At 39.6% G+C, this 17,749-nt stretch overlaps 1 protein-coding gene across 1 annotated transcript; it reads right to left on the reverse strand.

The window, feature by feature from the left end:
* Positions 1–1,351: 1,351 nt before the first annotated feature.
* Positions 1,352–1,954, reverse strand: LOC111906521 (uncharacterized). Its single transcript, XM_023902280.1, has one exon. The coding sequence runs from the start codon at positions 1,952–1,954 to the stop codon at positions 1,352–1,354; it is 603 nt and encodes a 200-aa protein (XP_023758048.1).
* Between the last annotated feature and the right edge of the window lie 15,795 nt (positions 1,955–17,749).

A 17,749-nucleotide genomic window follows, 5' to 3' on the forward strand; every position in this document is an offset into this window, starting at 1 on the left:
ATGACTAGTTACCCACACCTTATGCTCTTAGTGGTATAAAAGTAATTAATCCTTTAATTGTTAGTGTTACCCAATTTTGATCATCATTAAAACGAATTTCAAACTCGTTAAATGAGGTTTAAATGGGCTTTTTATATGTATGTTGAAAAAGAAAGATCCATGTATATTAAAAAAATACATACTCTAAATAAACATAGGTATGTTCAGAAATGAATAAACGCGCTAAAATATGAATATTCTTATATTGTTCATTTCACAAAAATTCATATAACTTCATTTATATATATACTAGTCGTAGGGGTGCAAACGAGCCAAGCTACTCGCGAGCTACTCGAGATCGGATCGTTAAAAGCTCAACTCGAAACCGATTTTAAACGAGCCTGAGCCGAGCTCGAGCTTAATATTAAGCTTGTTTATTAAACGAGCTCGAGCTTAAGCCTATTTCACAAAGCTCGATTAGGCTCGTGAGCCTAAACGAGCCTTTATATAATATTATTTATTATTATTTATATATACTAAAATAAAAATATATTAGGGGAATTATGAACTTCGGGTATTAGTAAATGAACTTTTTAACGAGCTCGAGCCGAGCTTAAGTTTATTTAGGCACGCCCGATAAAAACGAGTCGAGCCCGAGCCCGAGCCGAGCTTGTATAACTCTTTACGAGCTCGAGCCGAGCTCAGTAAAAGAAAGCTCGAATCGAGCCGAGCTCGAGCTCGAGCCTCATATAGCTTAAACGAGCCCGAGCTGAGCCTGGCCAGGCTCGGGCTCGGCTCGGCTCGTTTGCACCCCTAACTAGCCGTTTATCCGCTCTAAGCGCCGGACGGCAAAGAGTTTCTTTCAGAAGATAGTTTTAATGTGATGATTAGTTTCCTTTAGACGTGAGCTATTCATTGCGGCCATTTGATAGACTATTTTGTGTCGAATAGTTCATTTCAACGCATAGTTTTTTGCTAGGTGCATAGTCATACAATACGACAGAAGTAGAGTTTACATTTGGAATTTTATCTAGTAGTTCATACTTGATTTTACAATATATAAATAACAATATGCAATTATGTAGTTTTGTACATTTATAACATGTCCAATATATAAACTACACCAATCTGCAATCATGTTGCTTCATCTGCTAGCCTGCATTAAATATCAAATGAGCATCTAAGATACATATTTGAAGAAATTGTAAAATAATAAGTTCTTGATTGTATCTTGTTAATCACATAAAACTTCTTTGTACACAACCTTTGATGTGTAGATTCTATCTTTATCAAACGTTTTTTCCGGCTTTACTAATACCTTGGTATTGACACGTGATATTCCTCTGGACAACGCCACATGAAGTTTGCCATGTCAGAATACTGATTCTGGCAGATAAACACCTACATTTGGAATTATTCGTCCTTGAGCTTTATTGATTGTCATAGAGAAACTAAGCTGAATTGGAAACTGCTTTCTCTTTAGTTTGAATGGGAACATCTCATCGTCAGACGGGCATAGAGGAATTCTTGGTAAAAACACTCTTTTTCCAGCATGTTGACCAACAACTATCTCTACATCAATGACATTTTGTTGGAAAGCTCGACATATCAATATTGTGTCATTACATAACCCATTTGAAGGATCGATATTTCGCAAAAGTATTACTGGGCACATAGTTTTTAACCGAAGATAATGAGGGGGTACACCACTAACATTTAGCAAGTTCAAATATTCCATCGGATATAAGTTATTTTTGTCATCTTCCGCTTCATCAAAACTATAGTAAACTTTTTGCTCGCCAGAAAATCGTTCGATCAACTTATTATTAATCTCATCAACACTTTCATTTTTAGTTGACAATATCGCCCTCGAAATGATAAATTTTGAATCGGCGTCGTTGGATTGCAAAGAAGGAAATATTGCATCAATTAGAGCGTCCACTGAATTAGTTTTATCAGTGTATGGAATGGACATGTTATCACGTATATGAGTAAAGGACTCGTCCAATGTTTCCTCCTTTTCATCACCAACTCGTAATAAAAAATCAGAAAACCATGGGTCATTTACCGCTCTCATGTTGTGTAACGACCCAAAATTTAAGACCAAAAATTTCTTTTAATAAAACATTACTTTAAGCAAAGACATCATTCCAAAACATAATCTGAGTATAAGTTTTCAAAACACATGTTCATTATCAGAGTAAACATTCCCAGGCTGGCAAATCTATGGTGTGTGCCATGCGATCGTCTCGAGCTCCATCATCCGCTATCGGAAGTACCTGAAACCAAAACTGAAAACCGTAAGCACGAAGCTTAGTGAGTTCCCCCATCATACCATACAATCATATAACATACATATACTGTCAGACATATCTGGGTGCCCGACCTACCCCTTCGTTCCTCTCGACCGGATACTGCCTAGCATATCTGGGTGCTAGCCTCCCCTTCGGTCCTCTCGACCGGATACTGCCTAGCATATTTGGGTGTTGGCTCCCCTTCGGTCCTCTCGACCGGATACTGCGTAGCATATCTGAGTGCTGGTCTCCCCTTCGGTATCTTTCAACCGGTAACCTGGGACTATTTCATCCCCTAACACTACCACATAAAAGCATAGCATAAACACATAAGCCATATACTGCCTAGCATATCTGGGTGCTGAACTACCCATTCGGTCCTGTCGACCGGTAAGTGGGGATTATTTCACCCCCTACTATCACTATCACATAACATCATATCATGCTAGCACATAAACATAACATCACATACTGTCAGACGTATCTGGGGTGTCTGACTACCCTCCGGTCCTAACAACCGAACTCTACTGATGAGCCAGGGAGCCCCGTCCATACTCCTACTGACAGTGAGATACGGGCCCAGCCCTCCCTCACTCTTTCCCTATCTTGGGCCTCGCCCCTGATCTGCTGCTAATGAGATGTGGAACACCATCCACACTCTGCTATTGGTGAGGTACGGGACCTCGCCCACACTCACCACCCTACCAGGCACATACAAGTATCACACAGACAACAAGTATAACTATCACATAAACCATTCCTTGGGCACCCGCCCGCTATCGTTGGACCTTGTCCTGAATATCATACTAGCATACTGTGCCTAGGGCTAACCCCCGGGTCTTCTACTCATAACTACATGGGCCGGAATTGTGGCCGTAGACCCATTCATACAAAGGGAAACTCACCTGATACTGTTGAACTGCTGCTGCTAATCCCTTTGACCGCTACCTGACCACTGACTCCGAACTGCTGCTCCACTAGCTCCCCGAGCTACCAATATCAACATATCACTTAGTCTAACTGACCTTCAAAGGTCAACTAAGTCAACTCTTGCCAAAGTCAAAGTCCTGGTCAAAGTCAACCTCCCAGGTCAACCCTACTCGCCGAGTTACCCTACTGACTCGCCGAGTTCATATGTTCAGAGTCCTTCTATTCGCGACTTGACTCGCCGAGTCAGTCCATGACTCGCCGAGTCTACCGATTACCGAGTCCTGACCTGTCCAACTCATCGATTCTCCATTCGACCTACTGATTCGAGTCTCAACTCGAAGGGTTTGGGGTTTCGCGACCTGACTCGCCGAGTCCAAGACAATCTTCATCCAACTCGCCGAGTTATTCTTCCAACTCGCCGAGTTCATGCCCAACTTCATCCGACTCGACAAGCTGTTCATCCCACTCGTCAAGTTCCTCGTCATCTTCAAGCTACTGGTCGAGTCCACTCAAAGGACTCGCCGGGTCCATCCGGTCCTTCATACATGCAGAGGACTTTTGAGTCATGCAGGGACTCCAAACTGTAGATCTACCCTTCCCAAGCCTATTCCTCACGTAAAGTTGCAAACTTTACGTATAGAGAAGGAGATCTAGGCAAAATACACCACAAACTAGGGTTTAAGGCAAGGAGGCTCCATAATCAACCCAAGGGCTGCTACTTTATGCTTCTCAAGACCATAATATGCTTAGATCTGAAGTAGCAACTTCAGATCTGGCTTCTAACTCAAAATAATAACATTATGGCTAAAAGCCCCAACAACCCCACATAGATCTAGGTGAAAAAAGGGTCCAGGAACTAGTTTATTACCTCCAAATGCTCAGAATGAACTCACAATCCCAGATCTATAGTCCCTTCTTGCTCCTCCAAGTTCCCTCTTCCTTCTCCAAGCTTTAATGCACTTTCCAAGGCAACAAATGGCTTAAATAGAGGATATGGCGGCTAGGGTTTAATGTTCTGGGTGAAAGAGGCAGCAAAGGAACCCTAGGGGAGAGAATGAGGCGCTTAAATAGGCTCCAAGTCCCGAATTTAGGGTTTTCCTCGCACAGACCAGACTCGCCGAGTCCATTTGGCCGACTCGCCGAGTTGGTCACTTACACCTCGACCCGGATCCCGCTCAGACTCGCTGAGTTCCTCCTTGGACTCGCCGAGTCGCCCCTATGAATTAGGGTTTTCTTCCTTTCTTGGCCCTCAAAAATTTGGGTGATACAACTCTCCCCCACTTAAACTAAACTTCGTCCTCGAAGTTTGCTATGGCCCATCGCCTGCGATCTGCCTCCAATACCCCATCAATGATTCCCACACCAGCTGCCTACCTTCGCTGGTCTTCCGCCTGGTCATTCTGACTAGCATCAATCCTTGCGGATAATCATCTCGGGTCAGCCCTGACCCTGAACATTCTGGAAACACAACTTACTCCACCGACAATCCATATGGTACTCTCCGAGTACTGCAACTGAACCTATAGGGGTTCACCCCTTCTTTCCTCACGCAGTTCCTTTGCCTTCCCAAGGCGATGCTCCAAAAGCAACTATCTCCTCTGACACCGTGAAGATCTTATCTTCACCAATCCAGTATTCCCGCTAAAACCAGTACGGGTCATCACCGCCAGTAACCACTGACACTCCTCGCTTGTCATAACTTGGTGTCGAGCACCCCTCGACTCGACTATCTGAATTCCACCATAAACCGCTTACCCGCACTACTACTGACTGGAAACTTCTGCCATTCCTCATCTGCCTTCCGGATGAACTGAGACCACTCTGGTCCTTACCAACCTATCAATGTCTGGATTACCGGCTCCCACCGGTAGCTAGTACCAACACCACCACTAGTCGCTCCCAACAACTTCCAAAGAAACTTTGACCACCTATAACTGCTCAATCAATTATGCCATTCAGGCACTACAACCCTGGGATCCCCGATCCCCTAACTTGACACTAAGGTCGCTACCAGGTCCCACCTGTGCTGCTAAAACTCACGGGCCTCGCCCACGGGTCCCACCCGCCTCTATCCTTCTAGTCCCACTAGTCTAATCACTCTCACTCGGGCCTCGCCACAACTCCGCTAACGAAACTACTAAGGAATGCTACGGCTTACCCATAGTCTTACATCACCATCCATTGCTGACTGCTAGTGAATTCAAGATCCTCATTTCGACTCCCTCGAGTCCTACGGGCGATCCACAACTTGAATTCCCAACCACGCACTAATCATTACCATCACACACACTAGCTGATGGGGAGTTTCTCAAACTCCCAACCCTGAAATCCTCAATCCATCAAACTCTAAACTACTTCCTTTCCTTCTCAGAGGTCGCACACTCATCCTGGATCTGCGTGCTCCTACCTTTGCACACTCGGAGGATTCTCCCCCACTCCGATCCTACTTACCCTATTGTTACTCAATACTCAAAAAGAAATCCCAATCCTTGCTACCATTCCATAATCAATCTGCCGAGGAACCCAAGCTTACCATAGCTAGGGATCTAACTAATCCATCTCTAACACTATACAACTCCGATCTAGCGAGACATACCAAGTCCCTCCCAAGCATGCTACAGTTACTGCATCCTATCCAACCTTCTCCAATAGGGCACATCCCTTCACTACCATTCGAATATCTAAGGTATGCAGATGGCATATAACTCGATCATAATCAACCGCTCAAAAATAAAATACTCAGACCGATAATGATGCAGAACCATAACAATATAATCTTGCACAAATAAAAGAACTGAAGACAGAAATCGCATACCTGCAACGTCCGGTGCTGATCGTGCCTCTACGGTAGTCATCTGAAGAGCTCTGCCTCCTACCGTAGGCGCCTCTGCACGGCCCTGACGGCCGTCTGTGATCCTCAAAGTTGCGGGGGCAGGTGCCATTACCCGTTCTGCTGAAAACAAACCGGGGCACTGGGCCTTCTTGTGGCCCCGCTGATGGCAATGAAAACATAACAAGTCAGATCCCTGCGCGGTGGTAACAGTACAATCCCTGCTGTAATGACCAGTCCGACCGCACTTGAAACAACCAGACTCACCACCGCTACCACTCCTGCACGCGCCTCCGTGCGCCCTGCCACACTTCCCGCACCGACTGCGGTCCTGATAATCCCTCGATCTCGAATCCGATCCCTTAGGCCTTTTGCCCGAACCTGCAACTACTTGAACCTCATCCGACTTCCTCTTCCGGATCTGCTCCAAATCAATTTCCCTCTCTCTAGCTCGAGAAATCATATCTTCCAGCGTCTTACGGCTGGATCTGCTCACGAACTCCCTGATGTCATCCCTCAACATCTCATGGTATCGGACCTTCTTCATCTCCTCATCCGCGACATACTGCGGTACAAGAAGAGCCCTCTCCCTGAACTTGGCGGTGATCTCCGCCACAATCTCAGTGGTCTGCGTCAAATCCTGAAACTCTCGGGCCAACTGCTGCACCTCAATAATCGGCGAAAACTCTGCCCTGAACCTGGCCGAGAAATCGCTCCAAGTTATCGCGTCCAACGCGGCATCATCCCCCAAAGCATGACCAATCTCCTCCCACTAATCCCTCGCTCTGTCCTTCAGAAGACAGGAAGCGAGTCTGACCTTGTCCCCCCTCAGGACACCGGATCGTACAGAATGTGTTGGCAACATCAGCCATCCATTTGCTGCTAGCGATGGAGTCCCTAGCCGCATGATAATCTGGTGCCCCGCAAGCCCTAAACTCCCGAAATGTCAAGGTGCACGCTCCCATCAAAGCCATCATCTTGGCATGGAAGGCTCCCAGCATCTCATCCAAAATCTCCAACATACCCTCCTTGACCGTGCCAAAGATTACAAGAGTCTGAGCTAGAATACTGCGCATAACCTCAGCTGATATCAACTCTCTCATTCGCTCCTCGAGCTGCTCGGCCCCTGAACCCGAGCCTGATCCCTCTCCGGCACCTGATCCACCCGCTGGTCTCTCTCGCAATGTCACCATACTGAAATATAATACATCCATTACCAGAAAACTCATCACTGCTGCGAGACCAAACACACCCTACCAGGTTCCCGGTCTTGTCTCGGCCTTTCCTGAATAAAACATTACTTTAAGCAAAGACATCATTCCAAAACATAATCTGAGTATAAGTTTTCAAAACACATGTTCATTATCAGAGTAAACATTCCCAGGCTGGCAAATCTATGGTGTGTGCCATGCGATCATCCCGAGCTACATCATCCGCTACCGGATGTACCTAAAACCAAAACTGAAAACCGTAAGCACGAAGCTTAGTGAGTTCCCCCATCATACCATACAATCATATAACATACATATACTGCCAGGCATATCTGGGTGCCCGACCTACCCCTTCGGTCCTCTCAACCGGATACTGCCTAGCATATCTGGGTGCTGGTCTCCCCTTCGGTATCTTTCAACCGGTAACCTGGGACTATGGAATGGACATGTTATTAGGTATATGAGTAAATGACTCGTCCAATGTTTCCTCCTTTTCATCACCAACTCGTAATAAAAAATCAGAAAACCATGGGTCATTTACCGCTCTCATGTTGTGTAACGACCCAAAATTTAAGACCAAAAATTTCTTTTAATAAAACATTACTTTAAGCAAAGACATCATTCCAAAACATAATCTGAGTATAAGTTTTCAAAACACATGTTCATTATCAGAGTAAACATTCCCAGGCTGGTAAATCTATGGTTTGTGCCATGTGATCGTCCCGAGCTCCATCATCCGCTATCGGAAGTACCTGAAACCAAAACTGAAAACCGTAAGCACGAAGCTTAGTGAGTTCCCCCATCATACCATACAATCATATAACATACATATACTGTCAGGCATATCTGGGTGCCCGACCTACCCCTTCGGTCCTCTCGACCGGATACTGCCTAGCATATCTGGGTGCTAGCCTCCCCTTCGGTCCTCTCGACCGGATACTGCCTAGCATATTTGGGTGCTGGCTCCCCTTCGGTCCTCTCGACCGGATATTGCGTAGCATATCTGGGTGCTGGTCTCCCCTTCGGTATCTTTCAACCAGTAACCTGGGACTATTTCACCCCCTAACACTACCACATAAAAGCATAGCATAAACACATAAGCCATATACTGCCTAGCATATCTGGGTGCTGAACTACCCCTTCGGTCCTGTCGACCGGTAAGTGGGGATTATTTCACCCCCTACTACCACTATCACATAATATGATATCATGCTAGCACATAAACATAACATCACATACTGTCAAACGTATCTGGGGTGTCTGACTACCCTCCGGTCCTAACAACCGAACTCTACTGATGAGCCAGGGAGCCCCGTCCATGCTCCTACTGACAGTGAGATACGGGCCCAGCCCTCCCTCACTCTTTCCCTATCTTGGGCCTCGCCCCTGATTTGCTACTAATAAGATGTGGAACGCCATCCACACTCTGCTAATGGTGAGGTACGGGACCTCGCCCACACTCACCACCCTACCAGGCACATACAAGTATCACACAGACAACAAGTATAACTATCACATAAACCATTCCTTGGGCACCCACCCGCTATCGTTGGACCTTGTCCTGAATATCATACTAGCATACTGTGCCTAGGGCTAACCCCCGGGTCTTCTACTCATAACTACATGGGCCGACATTGTGGCCGTAAACCCATTCATACAAAGGGAAACTCACCTGATACTGCTGAACTGTTGCTGCTAATCCCTTTGACCGCTACCTGACCACTGACTCCGAACTGCTGCTCCACTAGCTCCCCGAGCTACCAATATCAACATAACACTTAGTCTAACTGACCTTCAAAGTTCAACTAAGTCAACTCTTGCCAAAGTCAAAGTCCTGGTCAAAGTCAACCTCCCAGGTCAACCCTACTCGCCGAGTCACCCTATTGACTCGTCGAGTTCATATGTTCAGAGTCCTTCTATTCGCGACTCGACTCGCCGAGTCAGTCCATGACTCGCCGAGTCTACCGATTACCGAGTCCTGACCTGTCCAACTCATCGAGTCTCCATTCGACTCACTGATTCAAGTCTCAACTCGAAGGGTTTGGGGTTTCTCGACCTGACTCGCCGAGTCCAAGAACAGACTCGCCGAGTCCAAGACAATCTTCATCCAACACGCTGAGTTGTTCTTCCAACTCGTCGAGTTCATGCTCAACTTCATCCGACTCGACAAGCTGTTCATCCCACTCGTCAAGTTCCTCCTCATCTTCAAGCTACTCGCCGAGTCCATTCAAAGGACTCGCCGAGTCCATCCGGTCCTTCATACATGCAGAGGACTTTTGAGTCATGTAGAGACTCCAAACTGTAGATCTACCCTTCCCAAGCCTATTCCTCACGTAAAGTTGCAAACTTTACGTATAGAGAAGGAGATCTAGGCAAAATACACCACAAACTAGGGTTTAAGGCAAGGAGGCTCCATAATCAACCCAAGGGTTGCTACTTTATGCTTCTCAAGACCATAATATGCTTAGATCTGAAGTAGCAACTTCAGATCTGGCTTCTAACTCAAAATAATAACATTGTGGCTAAAAGCCCCAACAACCACACATAGATCTAGGTGCAAAAAGGGTCCAGGAACTAGTTTATTACCTCCAAATGCTCAGAATGAACTCACAATCCCAGATCTATAGTCCCTTCTTGCTCCTCCAAGTTCCCTCTTCCTTCTCCAAGCTTTAATGCACTTTCCAAGGCAACAATTGGCTCAAATAGAGGATATGGCGGCTAGGGTTTAATGTACTGGGTGAAAGAGGCAGCAAAGGAACCCTAGGGAGAGAATGAGGCGCTTAAATAGGCTCCAAGTCCCGAATTTAGGGTTTTCCTCGCACAGACCAGACTCGCCGAGTCCACTTGGCCGACTCGCCGAGTCCACTTGGCCGACTCGCCGAGTTGGTCACTTACACCTCGACTCGGATCCCACTCGGACTCGCTGAGTTCCTCCTTGGACTCGCCGAGTCGCCCCTAAGAATTAGGGTTTTCTTCCTTTCTTGGCCCTCAAAACTTTGGGTGTTACAGTGTAGGGGGTGTACAAATGGTATTCAGGAGTTGAAGATACATATGGCGGTGGGATAGAGTTATGGTGATTAAGCCATGGGGTATGACGCTCTTTTTTACGCGTAAAGGGTGAGGTGGCACACTTGTTTACGCGTGAACACCACCCCCTCACCCATAAATCTTGTGTGGATTGATGCCTGTTACACCTCCTTACGATCAATAGAAATTGAAATATAGAAACGGTCAAAAATTGACCTGTTAACAATGTAAAAGAATCATTTTTTAAACTTTAAACTTAACCATATAAATACCAACATTTTTATACCATTTCACACCATAAAACCATTCAAATATCTTTCTACTCTCTCATTTTTTTTTTCTCAAAATATGGAGCAAAATCAAAATACCCCGACCAAGCCAAACTCCCCAATAACCCCAAACACTCTAAATGATAAATATCAAGGTTACATGCAAATGTTAACATCCCCAATCCAACAACAATCTCTATTTACCAATATTTCTTATTAACAAAACTATTTCCAACAACAAAGACCATAACAATTCAATCAACCCCACTTCCAAGCTTTTCAACAATTCTAAACACAACCATCTCAACAATTCCAAACACAACCATCTCAAGTCCCCTTATCTCAATCCCCACCTATAAACTTGGTCAATGACGACGACAACCGGGTCGAAGAAACACAACCATCTAGAAGAAGACAACCAATAGGAAAAGCTACAAAAAGGAGGAACGTCTTGGAACGAAGATGATGAGGAAGCTTTAGCTAAAGCTTTGATTTTTATATCGTGTGACCCGAGGAAGGGCAATGCGCAACGGGAAACAGGTCGGACGTACGACACAGTCAATGGAAAATGGCATGAACTACGAGCGGCTTGCTTCAAGTTTAACGAAATATTTGAAAATCTAAAAAATATGTATAAAAGTGGTAGCAATGATTTCAATATTTTATCAACCACTTGCCAAAAATACAAGGTCACCAATGGCGGTAAAGCATTCGGCCAGCAAAAAGCACGAGAAATTTGTCGTAAGGCCCAAAATGGGTCCTTAAGCCGGAGACTTCGCATTCGTAATCGACCACCGGCTCCAACAAAAGGCCAAGAACTTCCGAGTGGGTTTTGGTGTCGACCTCGATGAAGACTTCGAGGAAACCGAAGGGAAAGGTCCACCGGAAGTCCAACTTTGTCGACCACCGGGAAGGGACAAAGGGAAAAAGGCAGCGTCTTCAAGTGGAAAAGTGAGTAATGAAGACATACTTGCAGAAAAATTTGACAAAATTCTAAGTTTTTTACAAAAAAATACGACTCAACGAAGGAAGCTCATCGTCGGAAACTAGCATTTATCGATCTTCAAATTTTAAACACAAAGCCGCAACCGGATATCAACCCGAAAAATCTAGTCGGGTTTCTGAAAATCCAACAACAAGTTCATGGCAAGTATGAAAGTTAGGTTTTTAACGTTTTCATTTTTTTGTTTAATTTTCAATGGTTTTTAAGTCATTTAGGTTTAAATTTTTATGGTTTTATGTTTTTTTAGTAATTTATGTTTGAAATTTTGTGTTTTTGTGTTTTTTTAGTAATTTAAGTTACGTAATGTGTTTTTACGTAATGTGAAATATTTATTTACGTTTATTAATTATGTTTTCTTATTTAATCTAAATATAAAAAAATGATAAACAATGTGGAGTGATAACCAATTCCTAGAGCTTATGAACATATAGTGGAGGTGATGCGGCGCATAGGCGGTACCAATTTTCTAGTGAACATATAGAGATCACATCCCCTAACCTTATCGGCGATGAAGATGATGATGGTGATCAAATTACACAAATTTTAGGGACGATTTTTAGAGAAAGATGGGAAAAAGATTATTAAGGTTATAGGAAATTAAACCTTAATTATGGGAAAATAATTTTGGAATTAATTTAATTACAAATCTACCCTTATTTGTTTAATTAATAATTTATTTTTTGTACATTATCATCTGTTCATACGGCCACACAGTATTTGTTGAATGTATATAAACATTTCTCTCTCTCTCTCTCTCTCTCTCTCTCTTTCTCTCTCTCTCTCTCTCTATATATATATATATATATATATATATATATATATATATATATATATATATATATAGAGAGAGAGAGAGAGTTAGGTTCAGGTGTTTAAAGTATTTATTGTGTTATTGTATGCATAAATGTGGGCCAATTAAAATTTAAAATATAAATAAATAAATAAATAAGGGTAATTAGGTAATTTTATAAACAACTTCCCCAAATACTTTCCTATAATTATACTAGTTCATTTTAACCTAATTTATCACCTTTTAATTACCACCGATGTCACTTTGAAAAACCCCCCGTAGGATTCGATCGAAAGCTTTCAACCAACACGATCCAAAGTTTGGATCTTGACTGAACACCAGCTATTATTCCCTTCATCTCTTCGCCATCTTCAAAAAATACCAAGCCATTATCGCCTCTACATGTTCTTTTGCAATTCTGATTTAAGAGTAACGATACACACACACCCGCACATAGTTAGGGCTCGAATGAAGAAAGGAGGGGAAAGAAAGCCTGATTTCTTGATTTCTGATTTCATGGGCGTTGACACATGTATTTGTACATCGATGAAGGTGAGAAGGAAAGCACGAAGCGGCTGCAAGGTCCAATGGATGTCGATCGATTGCAGGCTAAGGAAGCGTCTCCGGGGTCGACAAGACTGGAGCAACGAAGGGAAGAAGCAACGAGCTTTTGTTCCTTCTTGTCCGACTGTGAGGTGAGAAAACGAGGAGGTCAGAAGAAGGTTTGGGAGGAGGTAGGCAGAAGTGATGGTTGATGGGGAAGGAAGGGAAAGGTGTGAGGGAAAAGGGTCTGTTGCTCGTCGATGGTGGAAAGAGGTGAGCAGATGGGGGCTTCTCCGGCAGCCTCCATGTTGCTTCTGATTTTTCTTCTTCTTTTTTTGACATGAATCAATGGAAGGTAAGGTGCTTGGTTTCGATATTTGACAGGTGGAGAGGCAACCACTAGAGGTGAGAAGGGTTGTCCCAGTGGTGATCGACAGGAACATGTGAGGGAATAAATCACGAAGCTACTGCCTCCTTGTTCAGTTAGAGAAAACAACACCACCAATGAGGAGTTTCTAGCATCAATTAATGAAGGAACAAGGGAGCAACGAAAATGATCCTCAAGAAGGAGAGATGCGGTTTCTCTGTCTTCACCGAGACAAAGATGGGTGAGGGGAGGTCTTTCATTGCACATTTAACTTGGAATTATATATAAAATCTGATCGCCTCAGATTCAATTTGATTTTGTCGTGATTTTTAGTGTACAATTTAGGATTTTTTTTGTTTTAACTTGATTTTTGGCTGCATTTTATGAATTGATTTATATTTCGGTTTATGTTTTTTTTTTTTTTTTTTCTGATTTAACACTACATTTATGTGGACAGTGTAGGATCTTGACAGGGTTGAATTCTGAAAAGGTATCAACTATGTTTATGTAGATGATTCAATGGATGATATTGGTGATATTCCAATTCCATTGGAATGGAATCACGAATTCTAACTCTGTTGGAATTGAATCATGAATTCCGATTCTGTTGGAATCACAGAAGTTGATGCTTGAAGAACGGACCATAAAAGTGAAAATGATTCTAAGCAACATTATTCTCTTAAAAGTTTTAGTCGTTGTTAGATTTTGATGTTTTCTTTCCCGTTTTGAAAGTTTTTTTTTTAGTTTTATTCTTTAACAATAAATGTAATTCTTAACAATTGTTACCCATATTCTCTAAGAAATAATGTATTTTTTGTTTTTATTCTTCAATTGATTGTTCAAGAATTTGTTATTCTACAAGAAAATTTTAAATTCATGATCAAGAATATGGTTCAAGAATATTTTTATTATTTATGGTTCAAGAATATTTTTATTTTTGAATATACTCATAAACATATTCTGTCAGAATTTCCGAATTAAATGAATTATAATTCGTAAAATCGGATTTTTAAAATTAATAGAATCTATAATCCCTTAAAAAAATGTAATTTTCCTTTATTAAATCTATATTGTTTGACTATATTACCCTTATAATTACTTAAGATTATATTTTTCAATTATATTTAATTCAAGAATATATATTAATCACTTTCTCAAAATAAGTAAAATTGATTGGCCCATATTTATGTATACAATAACATAATAATTACTTTGAATAAAATAACCTAAGCCTATATATATATATATATATATATATATATATATATATATATATATATATATATATATATATATATGTATATATATATATATATATATATATATATATATATCGAAAATCAATAGAAAATGCACAAACCTAAAAAAACCCTAATAATATATTAAAAAAATACTTTAAGGTATTTAATCTTTTTTTACTTTACAAACATAAAAATCGCTACTTTTTTATATATAAATTCACTAAAAAAATAATTTTTTTTAGAAAAAATTCAAAAACAATTTTTCCAGCAAATTTGTTCCAAAACCTGCGATTTTTAGCCCTATAAAGTAAAAAAAAAAAGATTAGATATCTTAAAGTATTTTTTTCTATGTATTACTATTGATTTTCTAGGTTTTAGGGTTTCCAAACCTATATGCATTTTCTATTGATTTGCATATATATATATATATATATATATATATATATATATATATATATATATATATATATATATAGAGAGAGAGAGAGAGAGAGAGAGAGAGAGAGAAAGAATGAGAGAAAGGAGAGCTAGGTTCAAATGTTTCCCATATTTATTGTGTGCTAGAATGCACCAATAAGAATTTTGTAAAAATTAATTTATTATTTAGTCAAATAAAGATATATATTAAAATATTTCCATAATTATATGTATATTAAATGATATCCATAATTATAATTCATTTTTTTTGGAAACTAATTAAATTCATCATTAATATCAACAATAATATTCTTTCAGAATGAATTCCCATCTAGGTTTTCATATATAGGTTCATATTTTGTTTCATGACACACTCACTCAAAATATAGAAAAGTTGTCTGGAACATGGAGAACGAGAGTGTAATCTAGCAGAATGAGAGTTTATTCATGAAGAATGAGAGTATATTTTTACAGAATGAGAATGCATTCTAGTAGAATACACTCTTGTTCTTCATGTTCCATGCAACTTTGTTATATTTTAAGTGAATGAATCCATAAACAAAACATGAACTCATACATGAAAACTTAGATACGAATTCATTATGAAAGAATGTTATTGCTAACATTAATGACAAATTTAATTAGTTTCTATAAAAAGAAAATTATAATTATGGATATCATTTAATATATATATATATATATATATATATATATATATATATATATAATTATGAAAATCATTTAATATATATATATATATATATATATATATATATTTAAATAATTATTTAATTTTACTAAATTCCTATTAGTGCATTCTAGCACACAATAAATATAAGAAACACATGAACCTAGCACTATATATATATATATATATATATATATATATATATATATATATATATATAGGGTTAGGTTATTTTGTTTTAACTATCTATTGTGTGCATGTATGATTGATTCTGGACCAATCATTTTAGTTATTTTAAGAAAGTAATTAATGCATATTACATGTTAAAGATATAATGTATATTAATTACATCTTCATCATTTAATATGCATTTATTACTTTCTTAAAATAGCTAAAATGATTGGTCCAGAATCAATCATACATGCACACAATAGATAGTGAAAACATTTGAACCTAACTCTCTCTCTCTCTCTCTCTTTATATATATATATATATATATATATATATATATATATATATATATATATAACGAATTAAAACAAAATAACACATGTTTTAGGGTGTTATCAATATTTTGATGAAGCATTACCCATCCGCAACAAGATTTTAGAAAGGTTTTTGAATTTTCCTACCATTTACAGGAAATATTGATACGGATCCGCTTTATTTTCTCAATTTAGTAGCATCACAATTTTCAAATCGGTTTGAGAAGAGTATTGATCTGTACACAATGGTTTTTAGCCATACACAACAATTTATGTTTTATATGTTTGTACTATACAACTCCATAAAGCTTGTTGTTTTTTTAACATCGATTCTTGTAGTCATGCGCTTTTGTGTAATCAACTCTTGTAGTCAACACTTTATAAGGCGAGCCACGACATCGAGCATCGAGTTGATAGGGAACATTAACATTCAAAAAGATACATTGTGATTATAAATACGAACATATGTTTGTTTATTAATATATGTTAACAAGTGAATAATATTTATGTGTTCATAGATGTTTATTTATGATTAAATAATATTTATCTTAAAACATTTTTATATTTTGATAGTAATGAACACATTCACTATGCTTATATTATTATAGTATTATTAATATTATTATGTGCTATTGAAAATTGATGAAGATTAATCATTTCAAGGTAATTATTGTTATAAAATTACAAAATTATAATCATAATTTCAAAATATAATTTAAAAAAAGTTTAATTGATAAAGGTAACACTATTTTGGAAGATAATAACATTAAGTATTGTGATTATTTAGTTTTTTTTCCTATTTTTCTATTTTATGATTATTTCGTTTAATTTTATTTTATGAGTTTATTTTACCATTAATGCACATAAGAAAAGCAATAGAAGTATACAAAAAATATGAAGAAGACATAAGATATGTATGCTTAATAGTATAACATTTTCACCCCTTCAAAAGGTATTTATGCCCAATGCTAATTTTATTGTTAAAATAAAATGTTTATGGTTGAAGATTACATCAATTTACAATCATAAGATCATCTATTATACTCTCCACGAAAACGGTTGTGGAGAGCTTCCAGATCAGCCATCGGAGCAATCACGAACCACCCCACCACAAACGGAGTACTCTCCATTGAGAACGAAGAGAAAGAAAGAAGAGAGGGAGACAAAAGAAGGCTGAGAGAGAGAGAGAGAAGAAATAGATCAAGAAGCCTTGGGTGTTGCATCTTGTCCTCGGCACCACGAGCCATCACGAAAACGATGAACCACGATCGACTGAGGTGGTGTGCACGACTGTTGTCCGTGGCCACATAGACCACGACTGGGTTCGTGGTCCGTATACCGGACGACCTAATAAACAAAATAACCCTATATCTCAATGAAATACGATCCTGGCATTCAAATAAAAAACGCCTTGAAGATTTTGAAATTCTCCTTGTTCCATGTTCATCTTAAATCACTTTTAGACACCATGTCAACCCATCGATTTCTTCTATGCAAATAAATCGATCAAAAGACACAAATAGAAACTAAGATTTATCGTAAGCAATCAATTAAACAACCACATGTAAAATGATATTGTCCCTATAACATAAGTATGAATGTGTGTTTTCTTGTCATCGTCACATTTGGAAGGACCATATATGATATGTTCATATCAATTCAAGTAAAACATTAC

Source organism: Lactuca sativa, chromosome 1, assembly GCF_002870075.4.
Source record: "Lactuca sativa cultivar Salinas chromosome 1, Lsat_Salinas_v11, whole genome shotgun sequence".
NCBI lineage: Eukaryota > Viridiplantae > Streptophyta > Magnoliopsida > Asterales > Asteraceae > Lactuca > Lactuca sativa.